The sequence below is a fragment of the Triturus cristatus genome, chromosome 6, assembly GCF_964204655.1.
Source record: "Triturus cristatus chromosome 6, aTriCri1.1, whole genome shotgun sequence".
NCBI lineage: Eukaryota > Metazoa > Chordata > Amphibia > Caudata > Salamandridae > Triturus > Triturus cristatus.
Window position 1 is genome coordinate 1,350,738,464 of NC_140589.1, and position 16,333 is coordinate 1,350,754,796.

General features: G+C 43.0%; 1 protein-coding gene across 1 annotated transcript in view; it reads right to left on the bottom strand.

The window, feature by feature from the left end:
• LOC146821407 (uncharacterized) overlaps nt 1-16,333 on the bottom strand; it is a 1,203,178-nt gene that overhangs the window by 1,113,742 nt on the left and 73,103 nt on the right. Inside the window, exons 14-17 of the mRNA XM_085609844.1 lie at nt 15,759-15,887; nt 12,804-12,932; nt 9,845-9,973; nt 6,906-7,034 (exon numbers count right to left, since the gene is read on the bottom strand). Of these exons, the coding sequence (XP_085465970.1) occupies nt 6,906-7,034; nt 9,845-9,973; nt 12,804-12,932; nt 15,759-15,887 (516 nt within the window). The remainder of the gene's footprint in view (nt 1-6,905; nt 7,035-9,844; nt 9,974-12,803; nt 12,933-15,758; nt 15,888-16,333) is intronic.

A 16,333-nucleotide genomic window follows, 5' to 3' on the forward strand; every position in this document is an offset into this window, starting at 1 on the left:
GAGAGTGACATCTCCGGGATAGCCTGTGCCACAGTGCCTGGCCACTCCCTAGACTGGAATAGGCCTTGTTGGCCATGTTGGCCGCTTTGTGGTTTTGGTTCTTCTGTTCGATCCTACTCTATCTCCTTTCTCCCTCTATACTTCCTAACCCTCTGGCGGGGGGGCCTTGTGGATGGGTTGGGGGCTGCGGGGGGACAACTGCACTAGTTGACCAGTGTCTATGACTACAGTACCTTCCTGGAAGGTTGTCTCTTTGTACGTGAAGGGGCTCAACTCACCTAGCAAACGACATCAGATCTGGAGATATTTGCTTCAACAGAGCGCCAACATAGTATTCCTGCAGGAGACGCACCTTCTAAAGGCCGATGTAGGTCGAATGGCTCACCCGCGCTTTCCCCATAGGTTTTGGGCGTCTGCAGCCACTAAGACGGCAGGGGTCGCAATCTTTTGTCGGGCGGGATTCTTGCATGGGGACACACAGTTGCGTAGAGACACTGCGGGCCGGGTCCTGAGGGTTGAGCTAACGCGGGGACACCGTAGGCTCACGCTTTGTAATCTTTACGCTCCCAACCAGGGTCAGGACTCCTTCCTGCGCGGGGTCATCCGGGAGTATCTCGACCCGGTGAGCTCGGACCTCATAGTGGGGGGTGACTTCAACCTGGTATGGGACGCGGAGCTGGATCGTTGTGGGGGAGGCTTTCATGGAGTGGGGGCCCTGTCGGTCACAGTGAAAAAAACCCTTACTGCTTTGAACTTGGTAGATGTTTGGCGTTATCATTCCCCGGGGCTGAAAGACTACACCTATTACTCACACGCGCACCGCTCTTACTCTCGCATCGATATGCTCTTTGTCTCCCACTCCATGCTTACGGACACTATGTCGGCATCGCACTCGAGTATTTCGGTCTCCGACCATGCCCACGTGGAGGTGTTGCTCCATGAGCGTCTCACTCGCGCACTAGGCTCACGCCGCTGGAGGTTCCCGGATCACGCCCTGCTGGACCCGGTGGACAGGGAGGAAATAAAGACGGCCATACTGGAATACTTCGAGCACAATGAGTTGCCGGAGACCCCCCTTCCCCTCTTATGGGATGCCTTCAAAGCCACGATACGGGGCACCCTCACGGCTATAGCTGCCGCTCGGACGCGGGAAGCCCAACTGTACGAAACCAGACTTGCCCGTGAAATCAAGACGCTGGAAAAGATGGACCAGGCCCGCCTGTTGGCGGCCTATAAGCGGCGTCTGGCGGTCCTTAGGGGGCAGCTACGGGCACATAGGACGAACAAGGCGGAACGGGCGCTACTCGCGCTCCGACAGCGCTTCTACATCGGAGGAGACAAGGTGGGCGCAGTTCTAGCGCGGCGGTTACGTACGAGGGCGGCCAAGGCTCACATCGCGAAGCTACAGGGGGCGGGGGGTACCTGGGCGACCACTGAAACTGCGAAGCTCCAGGCGTTCCATGACTACTATTCCTCCCTGTATGTGAGTGACCCGCCGGACCCCGCATTGATCGTGGAGACCCTGGGGGAATGTGAGTGGGAGCCGCTGAGTAAGCACCACTCCGAGCTCTTGGAGGAGCCCATTACACTGGAAGAAATAGCGGGCGCCCTGGGAGACCTCCCGTTAGGCAAGACACCTGGGCCAGATGGGCTCCCGGTGGTGTTCTTCCGTACCTTTCTACCGCAGCTACAACCTTATCTCCTACGGCTCTTTAACTCATTCACGGACTCGGGAGGGCCATCTCCAGACATGGCGATGGCTGAGATCGCCCTCATACCGAAGCCAGGGAAAGACCACACCCTCTGCTCGTCCTATCGACCCATAGCCCTATTGAATACAGATCTTAAACTGTATACCAAAATTCTCGCCAAACGACTCAGTGCACACCTCCCTCGCCTGGTGGACCCGGACCAGGTGGGGTTCATACACCAACGCCAAGGTGCGGACAATGTACGTCGCATCGCCCACATTGTGGGCAAGGCCAGGCATTGGGGAATCCCGGCTTGCCTGTTGTCCCTTGACGCTGAAAAGGCGTTTGACCGGGTGGATTGGGAGTTCCTTCGAGCGGTCTTACGGAAAATAAGCCTTGGGCCTAAAATGGAGGCGCGCATCATGGCTCCATACGCTGCCCCTGCGGCCAGGGTGCGAGTGAATGGCCAGCTTACACAGCCATTCCCCATCTGTAGGGGCACTCGGCAGGGTTGCCCCTTGCCGCCCCTGCTCTTCGCCCTAGTAGTGGAGCCACTAGCTATTCTCATTCGCCAGTCGCCGGATGTCAAGGGCATTTCCCTTAGGGGCCATGATCACAAGATTGCGCTCTTTGCTGACGATCTCCTTCTTATGCTATCTGCGCCCTCAACTTCGCTCCCGGCTGCGCAATCATTGCTCCACGCCTATGAGCGTGCCTCCGGGCTAAAAATTAATCACACGAAGTCCTGGGTGCTTAATCTCACGATTCCGGAGGCGGTGGTTGCAGCGCTGCAGACCTGCGCCCCATATCAATGGGCGAGCGGCTCAGTGAGATACCTTGGCCTTAACCTGACACCGGACCTAGCTACCTGGACACAGGCCAATTGGCCGGAGTGCAGGCGCTCGGTCCTAGAGGACTTGCGCACCTGGAAGGCACTGCCGCTCTTCTGGCTTGGTCGCCTCAATGCAATTAAGATGTCCGTGCTGCCAAAGATCCTCTACTTGTTTCAGACCCTGCCGACTCCCATACCGGAACATTATATCCAGGGGCTACAACGGGACCTGATCTCCTTCATTTGGGGAGGTAAGAAACCGCGATTCTCTAACAAAATATTAAAGCTCCCTCGGGACAGAGGTGGTCTTGCCTGTCCCAATCTAATGGACTACTACTGGGCGTCGCACCTCCGCTATGTTCTGGAGTGGGGGGCGTGGGAAAGCGAAAAAATTTGGTTCCACATGGACAGGGCAGTTACCTGTCGCCCGATTTGGGATCACGCTTGGCTGCCCCGGGCGGCGCGCCACCGTAGTGCATACATGGCGGTCCCCACTAAGACGGTCTTGGAGATCTGGGACAGGGTGGAGGTCCGCAGGGGCCTCACCACCTTCCCCTCGCCACACACCCCCCTGGCTCGCAACCCACAGTTTCCGCCGGCCTGCCGCTCGCCATACTTCGAGAACTGGACGGAAAGCGGCTGTCGGACGATCCGAGATCTCTTTGTGGGGGGGACTTCAAATCCTTCCAGCAATGCCAACGGGAATTTGGACTGACGGACAAGGACAAGTTCCAATACATACAGCTTCTGCACTGGGTACAGGGCTCCTCGCTGGTGCAGGCGGCCACGCGGCCTCTCACCCCGTTTGAGCACTTGGCGCGCACGTTTGGAACATATAGGGGCCTCATTTCACGCGTCTATAAAGTGCTCCAGCATACCCAGCGTCCAGGCCTACACCCGTACCAAGTACGATGACAGAACCTCTCGGGCTCCGAGATCACCTCCGCACAGTGGGCGCAGCTATGGAGCGACATCCCCAAAACCTTCCGTAGCATCCCCCAACAGGAATCGGCCTACAAGGTGATGACCCAGTGGTATTACACCCCTGTCCGACTCCAGAAGATGTTCCCTAAGGTGTCCCGGTTGTGCTGGCGCTGCGCCCAGGCGTCGGGGGACTTTATCCATGTTTGGTGGACGTGTCCGAGTTTGACTACCTATTGGAAGGAAGTCCTCAGCCACATCAAACGGGTTCTAGGCTACCCCCTGCCGGAGGACCCGCTCACGATTATCTTGGGCCTCCGACCGACGTCGCGGCGGGCTATGACAGGTCGGGACTGGCACCTGAGCCTCCACATGTTAGGCGCAGCAAAACAAACAGTGGCGGTATACTGGAAGAAGGCGGAGACGCCCTCCATCAACGTGTGGTTTGCCCGCCTCTGGCAGGTCTTGGCGATGGAGCTGCTCACAGCCTGTCTCCAGTTCAGGGAAACTAGGTTCAAGACCCTCTGGAATCCCTTGGTAGAATATTTGGGCAGGATAGAGCACGCACGATTGCAACCGCCGAGACTGCGGGCCCTAAAGCTGTTCGACGACGAGATTAGTCCGATGTGCCCCGGGATTCTCGCGCGGTCCGTGGAGCTGATGCCCTCATCGTCGGAGGGATCCTAGCTCCAGGCGAGTGCGCCAGGCTCTGACCTCCTCACTACACAGGCATACATCACCTCAAGGGTACCAGTGACGTCAGGGGACTGCCGGCCCAGCTTAAGCGAGACTAGTTGAATCCGCCAGACTCCCCCACTCTGGCATTTGGCGTCCTGTTTCCCCTCCCCCCGCCACTTTCCCCCGTTTTTTGTTTGCTTGGTTTGTCCTGTCTTCAGGACCTACAGAGGTTAAGCGATGTGATAGTGCCTTGGTGACACAGTACGGTGGCGCTACGTCACCCCGTCCAGTCCCTCCAAGGACTGCGAGCAAGCCTGGGAACATTGTACTGCACTAAATGAGCTGTCTGGGGTATGACACATGAACTTAGCATAGACCTGGCATAGAGAGTAACAAATAATTGTCCTGGGCAGGGTAAAGACACTCACTAGACTTGGAACTGAGCCCTGTTGGCCTCCTCCCCCGGGACCCACGTTAGAGACTAGACTGCACCACCAGCTGCACCTGCTCCGTCTGACCCTCCGGCTGGTGTGAACATAGCTGTAGGCTGGTTTTGGGGTAACGGGCACGCTGGGTGGGATGCGCTGGGTTGGGGTATGGCAGATGGGATAAGACTGCAGGGCTTTTCAAGGAGAGTGACTGCTGGGGCAATAGAGGGACATAGGATCCAGGGGAAGAAGGGCAGACCCCGGGCATGGAGGCCACAGCAGGGACCTGGTGGGAAGGTACATGAGATATGCTATGCTTTATTGCTTTTGTATGATGGAATTGGACTTTCTCCGCTGCCGGCCAAGATGGTTGTAGGCACACAGCTGTGTACTTCGGCTAACCTCATCTTTCAATAAATACAAAGTTGGTAAAAAAAAAAAAAAAAAATTGAAATTGCGCTTGAGTTTAAAATTGTGATGCACTTTCAAATCAAAGGCAAATGATGGATTAGACTATTTTAATTTCTATATTTTTACTTGGTATTTTTTAAGCAGTTTGATTAATCTAGCATATTAAACAAAAGAACCAAAATCCGAGCACTAAGGCTCGTAAAGTAGATCCTATTGAAGTCTGATTGAAGCCTGCCATAACAATACCTACATGAGATGGGTAAATATAATCGTGTCAATACATCCTTCGAGAAAGATTTACTATGGGAAAATCAAAGTCGTATCCTTCTCCTAATCTCGAGTTCATAGTATGAACGTATTATCTTAATTATTGTTTTTATTAAATTAAAAGTGTTCAAATTTAGATGAGATAGTACACATACCATCAGTACTGCGGAGAAAATCAACATAGTTGCCAATGACACATATATATGATCATTTTTCTGTTCCTCCAGTAACACGCGATGAGTTCTTTAACGAGTAACATTTCATTTACAGGCCCTGGTTTTATGGTATGCCTCCTTCCTAAGGACTTATTAGTAAATCAAATATGCTAATGAGATGTAAGCCTATTTTACCATGTTTTAGGCAGTGAGCACAAACACTTTAGCACTAGTTAGCCTTTGAAAAGTGCACAGAGTCCTAAAGCCAAGTGAAGTGAGTTCAGTGAAATAAGAGGAGTGAAGTTAAAACTTTTGACGGTCACCCTAGAGAGAGGACCAAATCCAAGAAGGCAATATTCCATCATTGCGCTCTACAAAGCCTAAAATATGAAATTTAAGGAAAGAGCTGTACTAGTGATGCAGGAGGGAATTGTGTAATATATATAATGTTTATATTAGCTGGATAGACAACCAGAATAGGTATTTTCAGATTGGTGTCAAACCAGTCATGGATTCACTGAGATACAAAGCCATGGAATGAGTTTCCGGTATTCCAGTCATCCACCATTTTCCATTTTCGTTGAAGTCCCCTTTGTATTTTGTCTCTTTGGCTCAGTTAAAAAAAAAGATGTTTTATTTATCAAGTTTTTCCAGGTACACATTAAAAAAAAGAATTGCAGAGTAACATTAACATCATATGGCAGTGTTACAAAAAATAAATTGCAGCTGTGTCAACACACCTGAGTGTCTGGATGTAGTGAGCATGAGTCCGGGTGAGTCCATGTCAGTGCATTGACAGGATGATCAAATTTGCCAATAAGAGAGGCTCTATTCAGGCTCAGTTACTTTCTGCCGAAACCATCTCTCCAGGAGGACATCCATTGTCGCAATCCTCCATTTCCTGAATATAGGCAGGCCCCCAGACTGCCCCAGACCCACTCGCCCAGTTCCATGCCCATCCATAGTAGTACCCTTAACATCTCTCTTTACGCTTGGCTGTTTGGGAATGCCCCCACTTCCCTACTCATAGGTGACTGGGTCTCCCTTTCTGGCGATACCAGATTCAATGCCCCGTTCTGCATTTGGTTCAGTTTGAATATTGCCATAGCAATGATTTTTGGTTGGTAAAGTATTGAAAGAAATATATCCTACAGACATTTTTCCTAGACCATTTGCTACATCTATCCCTAATTTAAGGGTATCCTCATATTTGTTTATGAGAAGTAGACTAAGGTTTTGTGTTCGTAAAGGGACACGTTGAGGAAAATGTTTTTCCTAATTTCTTCTGACGCCTGGTTTCTATATTAATTTCATAGTTCAGACGAAGCTGCTCTATGGAATCCATACCTCACGTGCCACTTTTTCAATGTCTTTCAAATGTAAACATGATATATCACAGAAGTAAATTGTGAAAATATAGCAACAGGCTTTATTTGTTGTATATGAAACCTGGCACATTTATCGATGCAGTTGTATTAAAAACACAATGCAAGAAAGGACAAGAAGATGAAGTAAGCTTTACCTGCTCTGTGACTGTTGGGGTGAAAGGTTCAGTAGATTTGGATTCAGGTTTTAACTCTTTGGCACCGGTGACATATGGTTGTTTCTGTAATTCTGTTTCATTGATTTTCTCAGTGACTGAGGGATATTTCTAAATCCAACATAAAAAACATTTTCACATATGCAGTCAAAAAAATGTCTACTAAATTGCACTTGAACCAAAATTAACATATATCAATTCTCCCACAGCATGGGAACTATAATTCCTCAGATTTCAATTAACAGAACAAATAGATCATAGATTAAACAAGAATGAGTATTGCATGAAGGTGCTCTGCCGTACAACACAACCAATCATTGTGAAGGAGCAATAAAATGATCTCCCATTTCTTCGCTGATCTGGTTCACAAAGTTGTTACGAGCATTAGTCAGACTTAGAAATAGATCATATTTTGAATCATTCACCAAAAATGCATAGATTAACAAAGGAATGAGTTGTGTCTTTTTTATGCATATGTATACAGAGTGCATATGCTCAGAAAGTTTGTCCAGCAGAGTGGGGAAAGTATATATAGAATTTCAAAAGATATCAGGGAAAATACAAATGAATTGGAGAAAGATGCACAGTAACAACTTTGTTATTATTTACAAACATATGCATTCTCTTTCCCACAACTACGAGGAGAGCTAAACTCACACCTTATTGAACAACTTGTAAATGGTGCAATGATTATAGGAACGTGCTGACAGCGCCCCCGTCTTCAAAGAGCACAAAAGCAAAATGGCAAAACCACAGGGAGACTGTTCTTTCCTATGAAGAAAATGCAATATATATGTGAAAAGTCTCCAATTTCCAATTTGTTCCTGGAAACAGACCAGCTCATTGGATTCTACAGATTATTCGGTCTGCTTTGTCTCAAGGAACTGACATTAGATGTACAGAGGCCATCACAACAGTGATCTTAGCAAATATATTTTCCTAAAGATTAAGGAACACATTTCATAATAGTAAATCTTTTTTCTGAATATTGTCTTGAGGTAGAATTACCCACACATACATACTGACAAATCAAAATTGAAATTGCGCTTGTGTTTAGAATTGTGATGCACTTTCAAATCAAAGGCAAATGATGGATTAGACTATTGTAATTTCTATAGTTTTACTTGGTATTTTTTAAGCAGTTTGATATATCTAGCATATTAAACAAAAGAACCAAAAGTTGACCCTATTGAAGTCTGATGGAAGCCTGCCATAACAATACCTGCATGAGATGGGTAAATATAATCCTGTCAATACATCCTTCGAGAAAGATTTACTATGGGAAAATCAAAGTTGTATCTTTCTCCTAATCTCGAGTTCATAGTATAAACGTATGATCTTAGTTTGTGATTTTATAAAATTAAAAGTGTTCAAATTTAGATGAGAAAGTACACATACCATCAGCACTGCGGAGAAAAACGACATAGTTGCCAATGATATATATATGATCATTTTTCTGTCCCTCCAGTAACACGCGATGAGTTCTTTAACGAGTAACATTTCATTTACAGGCCCTGGTTATATGGTATGCCTCCTTCCTAAGGACTTATTAGTAAATCAAATATGCTAATGAGATGTAAGCCTATTTTACCATGTTTTAGGCAGTGAGTACAAACACTTTAGCACTAGTTAGCCTTTGAAAAGTGCACAGAGTCCTAAAGCCAAGTAAAGCGAGTTCAGTAAAATAAGAGGGGTGAAGGTAAAAAGTTTGACGGTCACCCTAGAGTGAGGACCAAGTCCAAGAAGGCAATATTCCATCATTGCGCTCTACAAAGCCTAAAATATGAAATTTAAGGAAAGAGCTGTACTAGTGATGCAGGAGGGAATTGTGTAATATATATAATGTTTATATTAGCTGGATAGACAACCAGAATAGGTATTTTCAGATTGGTGTCAAACCAGTCATGGATTCACTGAGATACAAAGCCATGGAATGAGTTTCCGGTATTCCAGTCATCCACCATTTTCCATTTTCGTTGAAGTCCCCTTTGTATTTTGTCTCTTTGGCTCAGTTAAAAAAAAAATGTTTTATTTATCAAGTTTTTCCAGGTACACATTAAAAAAAAGAATTGCAGAGTAACATTAACATCATATGGCAGTGTTACAAAAAATAAATTGCAGCTGTGTCAACACACCTGAGTGTCTGGATGTAGTGAGCATGAGTCCGGGTGAGTCCATGTCAGTGCATTGACAGGATGATCAAATTTGCCAATAAGAGAGGCTCTATTTAGGCTCAGTTACTTTCTGCCGAAACCATCTCTCCAGGAGGACATCCATTGTCGCAATCCTCCATTTCCTGAATATAGGCAGGCCCCCAGACTGCCCCAGACCCACTCGCCCAGTTCCATGCCCATCCATAGTAGTACGCTTAACATCTCTCTGTACGGTTGGCTGTTTGGGAATGCCCCCACTTCCCTACTCATAGGTGACTGGGTCTCCCTTTCCGGCGATGCCAGATTTAATGCCCCGTTCTGCATTTGGTTCAGTTTGAATATTGCCATAGCAATGATTTTTGGTTGGTAAAGTAGTGAAAGAAACATATCCCTACACACATTTTTCCTAGACCATTTGCTATATCTATCCCTAATTTCAGGGTATCATCATATTTGTTTATGAGAAGTAGACTAAGGTTTTGTGTTTGTAAAGGGACACACTGTGGTAAATGTTTTTCCTAATTTCTTCTGAAGCCTAGTTTCTATATTAATTTAATACTTCAGAAGAAGCTGCTCTATGGAATCCATACCTCACGTGCCACTTTTTCAATGTCTTTCAAATGCAAACATGATATATCACAGAAGTAAATTGTGAAAATATAGCAACAGGCTATTATATTTGTTGTATATGAAACCTGGCACATTGATCGATGCAGTTGTATTAAAAACACAATGCAAGAAAGAACAAGAAGATGAAGTAAGCTTTACCTGCTCTGTGACTCTTGGGGTGAAAGGTTCAGTAGGTTTGGATTCAGGTTTTAACTCTTTGGCACCGGTGACATATGGTTGTTTCTGTAATTCCGGTTCATTGATTTTCTCAGTGACTGAGGGATATTTCTAAATTAAACATACAAAACATGTTCACATATGCAGTCAAAAAAATGTCTACTAAATTGCACTTGAACCAAAATGAAAAAATATCAATTCTCCCACAGCATGGGAACTATAATTCCTCAGATTTCAATTAACAGAACAAATAGATCACAGTTTAAACAAGAATGAGTATTGCATGAAGGTGCTCTGCCGTACAACACAACCAATCATTGTGAAGGAGAATTAAAATGATCTCCCATTTCTTCGCTGATCTGGTTCACAAAGTTGTTACGAGCATTAGTCAGACTTAGAAATAGATCATATTTTGAACCATTCACCAAAAATGCATAGATTAACAAAGGAATGAGTTGTGTCATTTTTATACATATGTATACAGAGTGCATATGCTCAGAAAGTTTGTGCAGCAGAGTGGGGAAAGTATATATAGAATTTCAAAAGATATCAGGCAAAATACAAATAAATTGGAGGAAGATGCACAGTAACAACTTTGTTATTATTTACAAACATGTGCATTCTCTTTCCCACAACTACGAGGAGAGCTAAACTCACACCTTATTGAACAACTTGTAAATGGTGCAGTGATTATAGGAAGGTGCTGACAGCGCCCCCGTCTTCAAAGAGCACAAAAGCAAAATGCCAAAATCACAGGGAGACTGTTCTTTCCTATGAAGAAAATGCAATATATATGTGAAAAATCTCCAATTTCCAATTTGTTCCTGTAAAAAGACCAGCTCATTGGATTCTACAGATTATTCGGTCTGCTTTGTCTCAAGGAACTGACATTAGATGTACAGAGGCCATCACAACAGTGCTCTTAGCAAATATATTTTCCTGAAGATTAAGGAACACATTTCATAATAGTAAATCTTTTTTCTGAATATTGTTTTGAGGTAGAATTACCCACACATACATACTGACAAATCAAAATTGAAATTGCGCTTGAGTTTAAAATTGTGATGCACTTTCAAATCAAAGGCAAATGATGGATTAGACTATTGTAATTTCTATAGTTTTACTTGGTATTTGTTAAGCAGTTTGATATATCTAGCATATTAAACAAAAGAACCAAAATCAGAGCTCTAAGGCTCGTAAAGTAGACCCTATTGAAGTCTGATTGAAGCCTGCCATAACAATACTTGCATGAGATGGGTAAATATAATCCTGTCAATACATCCTTCGAGAAATATTTACTATGGGAAAATCAAAGTTGTTTCCTTCTCCTAATCTCGAGTTCATTGTATAAACGTATGATCTTAGTTTTTGATTTTATAAAATTAAAAGTGTTCAAATTTAGATGAGAAAGTACACATACCATCAGCACTGCGAAGAAAAACGACATAGTTGCCAATGATATATATATGATCATTTTTCTGTCCCTCCAGTAACACGCGATGAGTTCTTTAACGAGTAACATTTCATTTACAGGCCCTGGTTATATGGTATGCCTCCTTCCTAAGGACTTATTAGTAAATCAAATATGCTAATGAGATGTGAGCCTATTTTACCATGTTTTTGGGGAGTGAGTACAAACACTTTAGCACTAGTTAGCCTTTGAAAAAAGCACAGAGTCCTAAAGCCAAGTAATGTGAGTTCAGTGAAATAAGAGGGATGAAGGTAAAAGGTTTGATGGTCACCCTAGAGTGAGGACCAAGTCCAAGAAGGCAATATTCCATCATTGCACTCTACAAAGCCTAAAATATGAAATTTGAGGAAAGAACTGTACTAGTGATGCAGGAGAGAATTGTGTAATATATATAATGTTTATATTAGCTGGATAGACAACCAGAATAGGTATTTTCAGATTGGTGACAAACCAGTCATGGATTCACTAAGATACAAAGCCATGGAATGAGTTTCCAGTATTCCAGTCATCCACCATTTTCCATTTTCGTTGAAGTCCCCTTTGTATTTTGTCTCTTTGGCTCAGTTGAAAAAGAAATGTTTTATTTATCAAGTTTTTCCAGGTACACATTAAAAAAAAGAATTGCAGAGTAACATTCACATCATATGGCAGTGTTACAACAAATAAATTGCAACTGTGTCAACACACCTGAGTGTCTGGATGTAGTGAGCATGAGTCCATGTGAGTCCATGTCAGTGCATTGATAGGATGATCAAATTTGCCTATAAGAGAGGCTCTATTCAGGCTCAGTTACTTTCTGCCAAAACCATCTCTCCAGGAGGACATCCATTGTCGCAATCCACCATATCCTGAATATAGGCAGGACCCCAGACTACCCCAGACCCACTCGCCCAGTTCCATGCCCATCCATAGTAGTACCCTTAACATCTCTCTTTACGCTTGGCTGTTTGGGAATGCCCCCACTTCCCTACTCATAGGTGACTGGGTCTCCCTTTCTGGCGATGCCAGATTCAATGCCCCGTTCTGCATTTGGTTCAGTTTGAATATTGCCATAGCAATGATTTTTGGTTGGTAAAGTATTGAAAGAAACATATCCTACACACATTTTTCCTAGACCATTTTGCTACATCTATCCCTAATTTCAGGGTATCCTCATATTTGTTTATGAGAAGTAGACTAAGGTTTTGTGTTCGTAAAGGGACACATTGAGGAAAATGTTTTGCCTAATTTCTTCTGAAGCCTGGAATCTCTATCAGTTTTATAATTCAGAAGAGGCTGCTGTATGGAATCCATACCTCACGTGCCACTTTTTCAATGTCTTTCAAATTTAAACATGATATATCACTGATGTAAATTGTGAAAATATAGCAACAGGCTTTATTTGTTGTATATGAAACCTGGCACATTGATCGATGCAGTTGTATTAAAAACACAATGCAAGAAAGAACAAGAAGACGAAGTAAGCTTTACCTGCTCTGTGACTGTTGGGGTGAAAGGTTCAGTAGGTTTGGAGTCAGGTTTTAACTCTTTGGCACCGGTGACATATGGTTGTTTCTGTAATTTCGGTTCATTGATTTTCTTAGTGACTGAGGGATATTTCTAAATTAAACATAAAAAACATTTTCACATATGCAGTCAAAATAATGTCTGCTAAATTGCACTTGTACCAACATGAACATATCTCAATTCTCCCACAGCATGGGAACTATAATTCATCAGATTTCAATTAACAGAACAAATAGATCATAGATTAAACAAGAATGAGTATTGCATGAAGGTGCTCTGCCGTACAACACAACCAATCATTGTGAAAGAGCATTAAAATGATCTCCCATTTCTTCACTGATCTGGTTCACAAAGTTGTTACAAGCATTAGTCAGACTTAGAAATAGATCATATTTTGAATCATTCACCAAAAATGCATAGATTAACAAAGGAATGAGTTGTGTCTTTTTTATGCATATGTATACAGAGTGCATATGTTCAGAAAGTTTGTGCAGCAGAGTGGGGACAGTATATATAGAATTTCAAAAGATATCAGGAGAAATAGAAATGAATTGGAGGAAGATGTACAGTAACAACTTTGTTATTATTTACAAACATGTGCATTCCCTTTCCCACAACTACGAGGAGAGCCAAACTCACACCTTATTGAACAACTTGTAAATGGTGCAGTGCTTATCGGAAGGTGCTGACAGCGCCCCCGTCTTCAAAAGGCACAAAAGCAAAATGCCAAAATCACAGGGAGACTGTTCTTTCCTTTGAAGTAAATGCAAGATATATGTGAAAAGTCTCCAATTTCCCATTTGTTCCTGGAAACAGACCAGCTCATTTGATTCTACAGATTATTAGGTATGCTTTGTCTCAAGGAACTGACATTAGATGTAAAGAGGCCATCTCAACAGTGCTCTTACAAATATATTTTTCTGAAGATTAAGGAACACATTTCATAATAGTAAATCTTTTTTCTGAATATCGTTTTGAGGTAGAATTACCCACTCATACATACTAACAAATCAAAATTGAAATTGCGCTTGAGTTTAAAATTGTGATGCACTTTCAAATCAAAGGCCAATGGTGGATTAGACTATTGTAATTTCTATAGTTTTACTTGGTATTTTTTAAGCAGTTTGATATATCTAGCATATTAAACAAAAGAACCGAAATCAGAGCTCTAAGGCTCGTAAAGTAGACCCTATTGAAGTCTGATGGAAGCCTGCCATAACAATACCTGCATGAGATGGGTATATATAATCCTGTCAATACATCCTTCGAGAAAGATTTACTATGGGAACATCAAAGTCGTATCCTTCTCCTAATCTCGAGTTCATAGTATAAACGTATGATCTTAGTTTTTGTTTTTATAAAATTAAAAGTGTTCAAATTTAGATGAGAAAGTACACATACCATCAGCACTGCGGAGAAAAACAACATAGTTGCCAATGATATATATATGATCATTTTTCTGTCCCTCCAGTAACACGCGATGAGTTCTTTAACGAGTAACATTTCATTTACAGGCCCTGGTTATATGGTATGCCTCCTTCCTAAGCACTCATTAGTAAATCAAATATGCTAATGAGATGTAAGCCTATTTTACCATGTTTTAGGGAGTGAGAGCAAACACTTGAGCACTAGTTAGCCTTTGAAAAGTGCACAGAGTCCTAAAGCCAAGTAAAGTGAGTTCAGTGAAATAAGAGGGGTGAAGGTAAAACGTTTGACGGTCACCCTAGAGAGAGGACCAAGTCGAAGAAGGCAATGTTCCATCATTGCGCTCTACAAAGCCTAAAATATGAAATTTGAGGAAAGAACTGTGCTAGTGATGCAGGAGGGAATTGTGTAATATATATAATATTTATATTAGCTGGATAGACGACCAGAATAGGTATTTTCAGATTGGTGTCAAACCAGTCATGGATTCACTGAGAACAAAGCCATGGAATGAGTTTCCAGTATTCCAGTCATCCACCATTTTCCATTTTCGTTGAAGTCCCCTTTGTATTTTGTCTCTTTGGCTCAGTTAAAAAAAAAATGTTTTATTTATCAAGATTTTCCAGGTACAAATTAAAAAAAAGAATTGCAGAGTAACATTCACATCATATGGCAGTGTTGCAACAAATAAATTGCAGCTGTGTCAACACACCTGAGTGTCTGGATGTAGTGAGCATGAGTCCATGTGAGTCCATGTCAGTGCATTGACAGGATGATCAAATTTGCCTATAAGAGAGGCTCTATTCAGGCTCAGTTACTTTCTGCCAAAACCATCTCTCCAGGAGGACATCCATTGTTGCAATCCACCATATCCTGAATATAGGCAGGACCGCAGACTGCCCCAGACCCACTCGCCCACTTCCATACCCATCCATAGTAGTACCCTTAACATCTCTCTTTACGGTTGGCTGTTTGGGAATGCCCCCACTTCCCTACTCATAGGTGACTGGGTCTCCCTTTCTGGCGATGCCAGATTCAATGCCCCGTTCTGCATTTGGTTCAGTTTGAATATTGCCATAGCATTGATTTTTGGTTGGTAAAGTATTGAAAGAAACATATACTACACACATTTTTCCTAGACCATTTGCTACATCCATCCCTAATTTCAGTGTATCCTTATATTTGTTTATGAGAAGTAGACTAAGGTTTTGTGTTCGTAAAGGGAAACATTGAGGAAAATGTTTTTCCTAATTTCTTCTGAAGCCTGGTATCTATATTAATTTAATACTTCAGAAGAAGCTGCGCTATGGAATCCATACCTGACGTGCCACTTTTTCAATGTCTTTCAAATGCAAACATGATATATCACAGAAGTAAATTGTGAAAATATAGCAATAGGCTTTATTTGTTGTATATGAAACCTGGCACATTGATCGATGCAGTTGTATTAAAAACACAATGCAAGAAAGGACAAGAAGATGAAGAAAGCTTTACCTGCTCTGTGACTGTTGGGGTGAAAGGTTCAGTAGGTTTGGATTCAGGTTTTAACTCTTTGGCCCCGGTGACATATAGTTGTTTCTGTAATTCCGGTTCATTGATTTTCTCAGTGACTGAGGGATATTTCTAAATGAAACATAAAAAACATTTTCACATATGCAATCAAAATAATGTCTACTAAATCGCACTTGAACCAAAATGAACATATATCAACTCTCCCACTGCATGGGAACTATAATTACTCAGATTTCAATGAACACAACAAACAGATCACAGATTAAACAGGATGAGTATTGCATGAAGGTGCTCTGCCGTACAACACAACCAATCATAGTGAAGGAGCATTAAAATGATCTCCCATTTCTTCGCTGATCTGGTTCACAAAGTTGTTACGAGCATTAGTCAGACTTAGAAATAGATCATATTTTGAATCATTCACCAAAAATGCATAGATTAACAAAGGAATGAGTTGTGTCTTTTTTATGCATATGTATACAGAGTGCATATGCTCTGAAAGTTTGTGCAGCAGAGTGGGGAAAGTATATATAGAATTTCAAAAGATATCAGGGAAA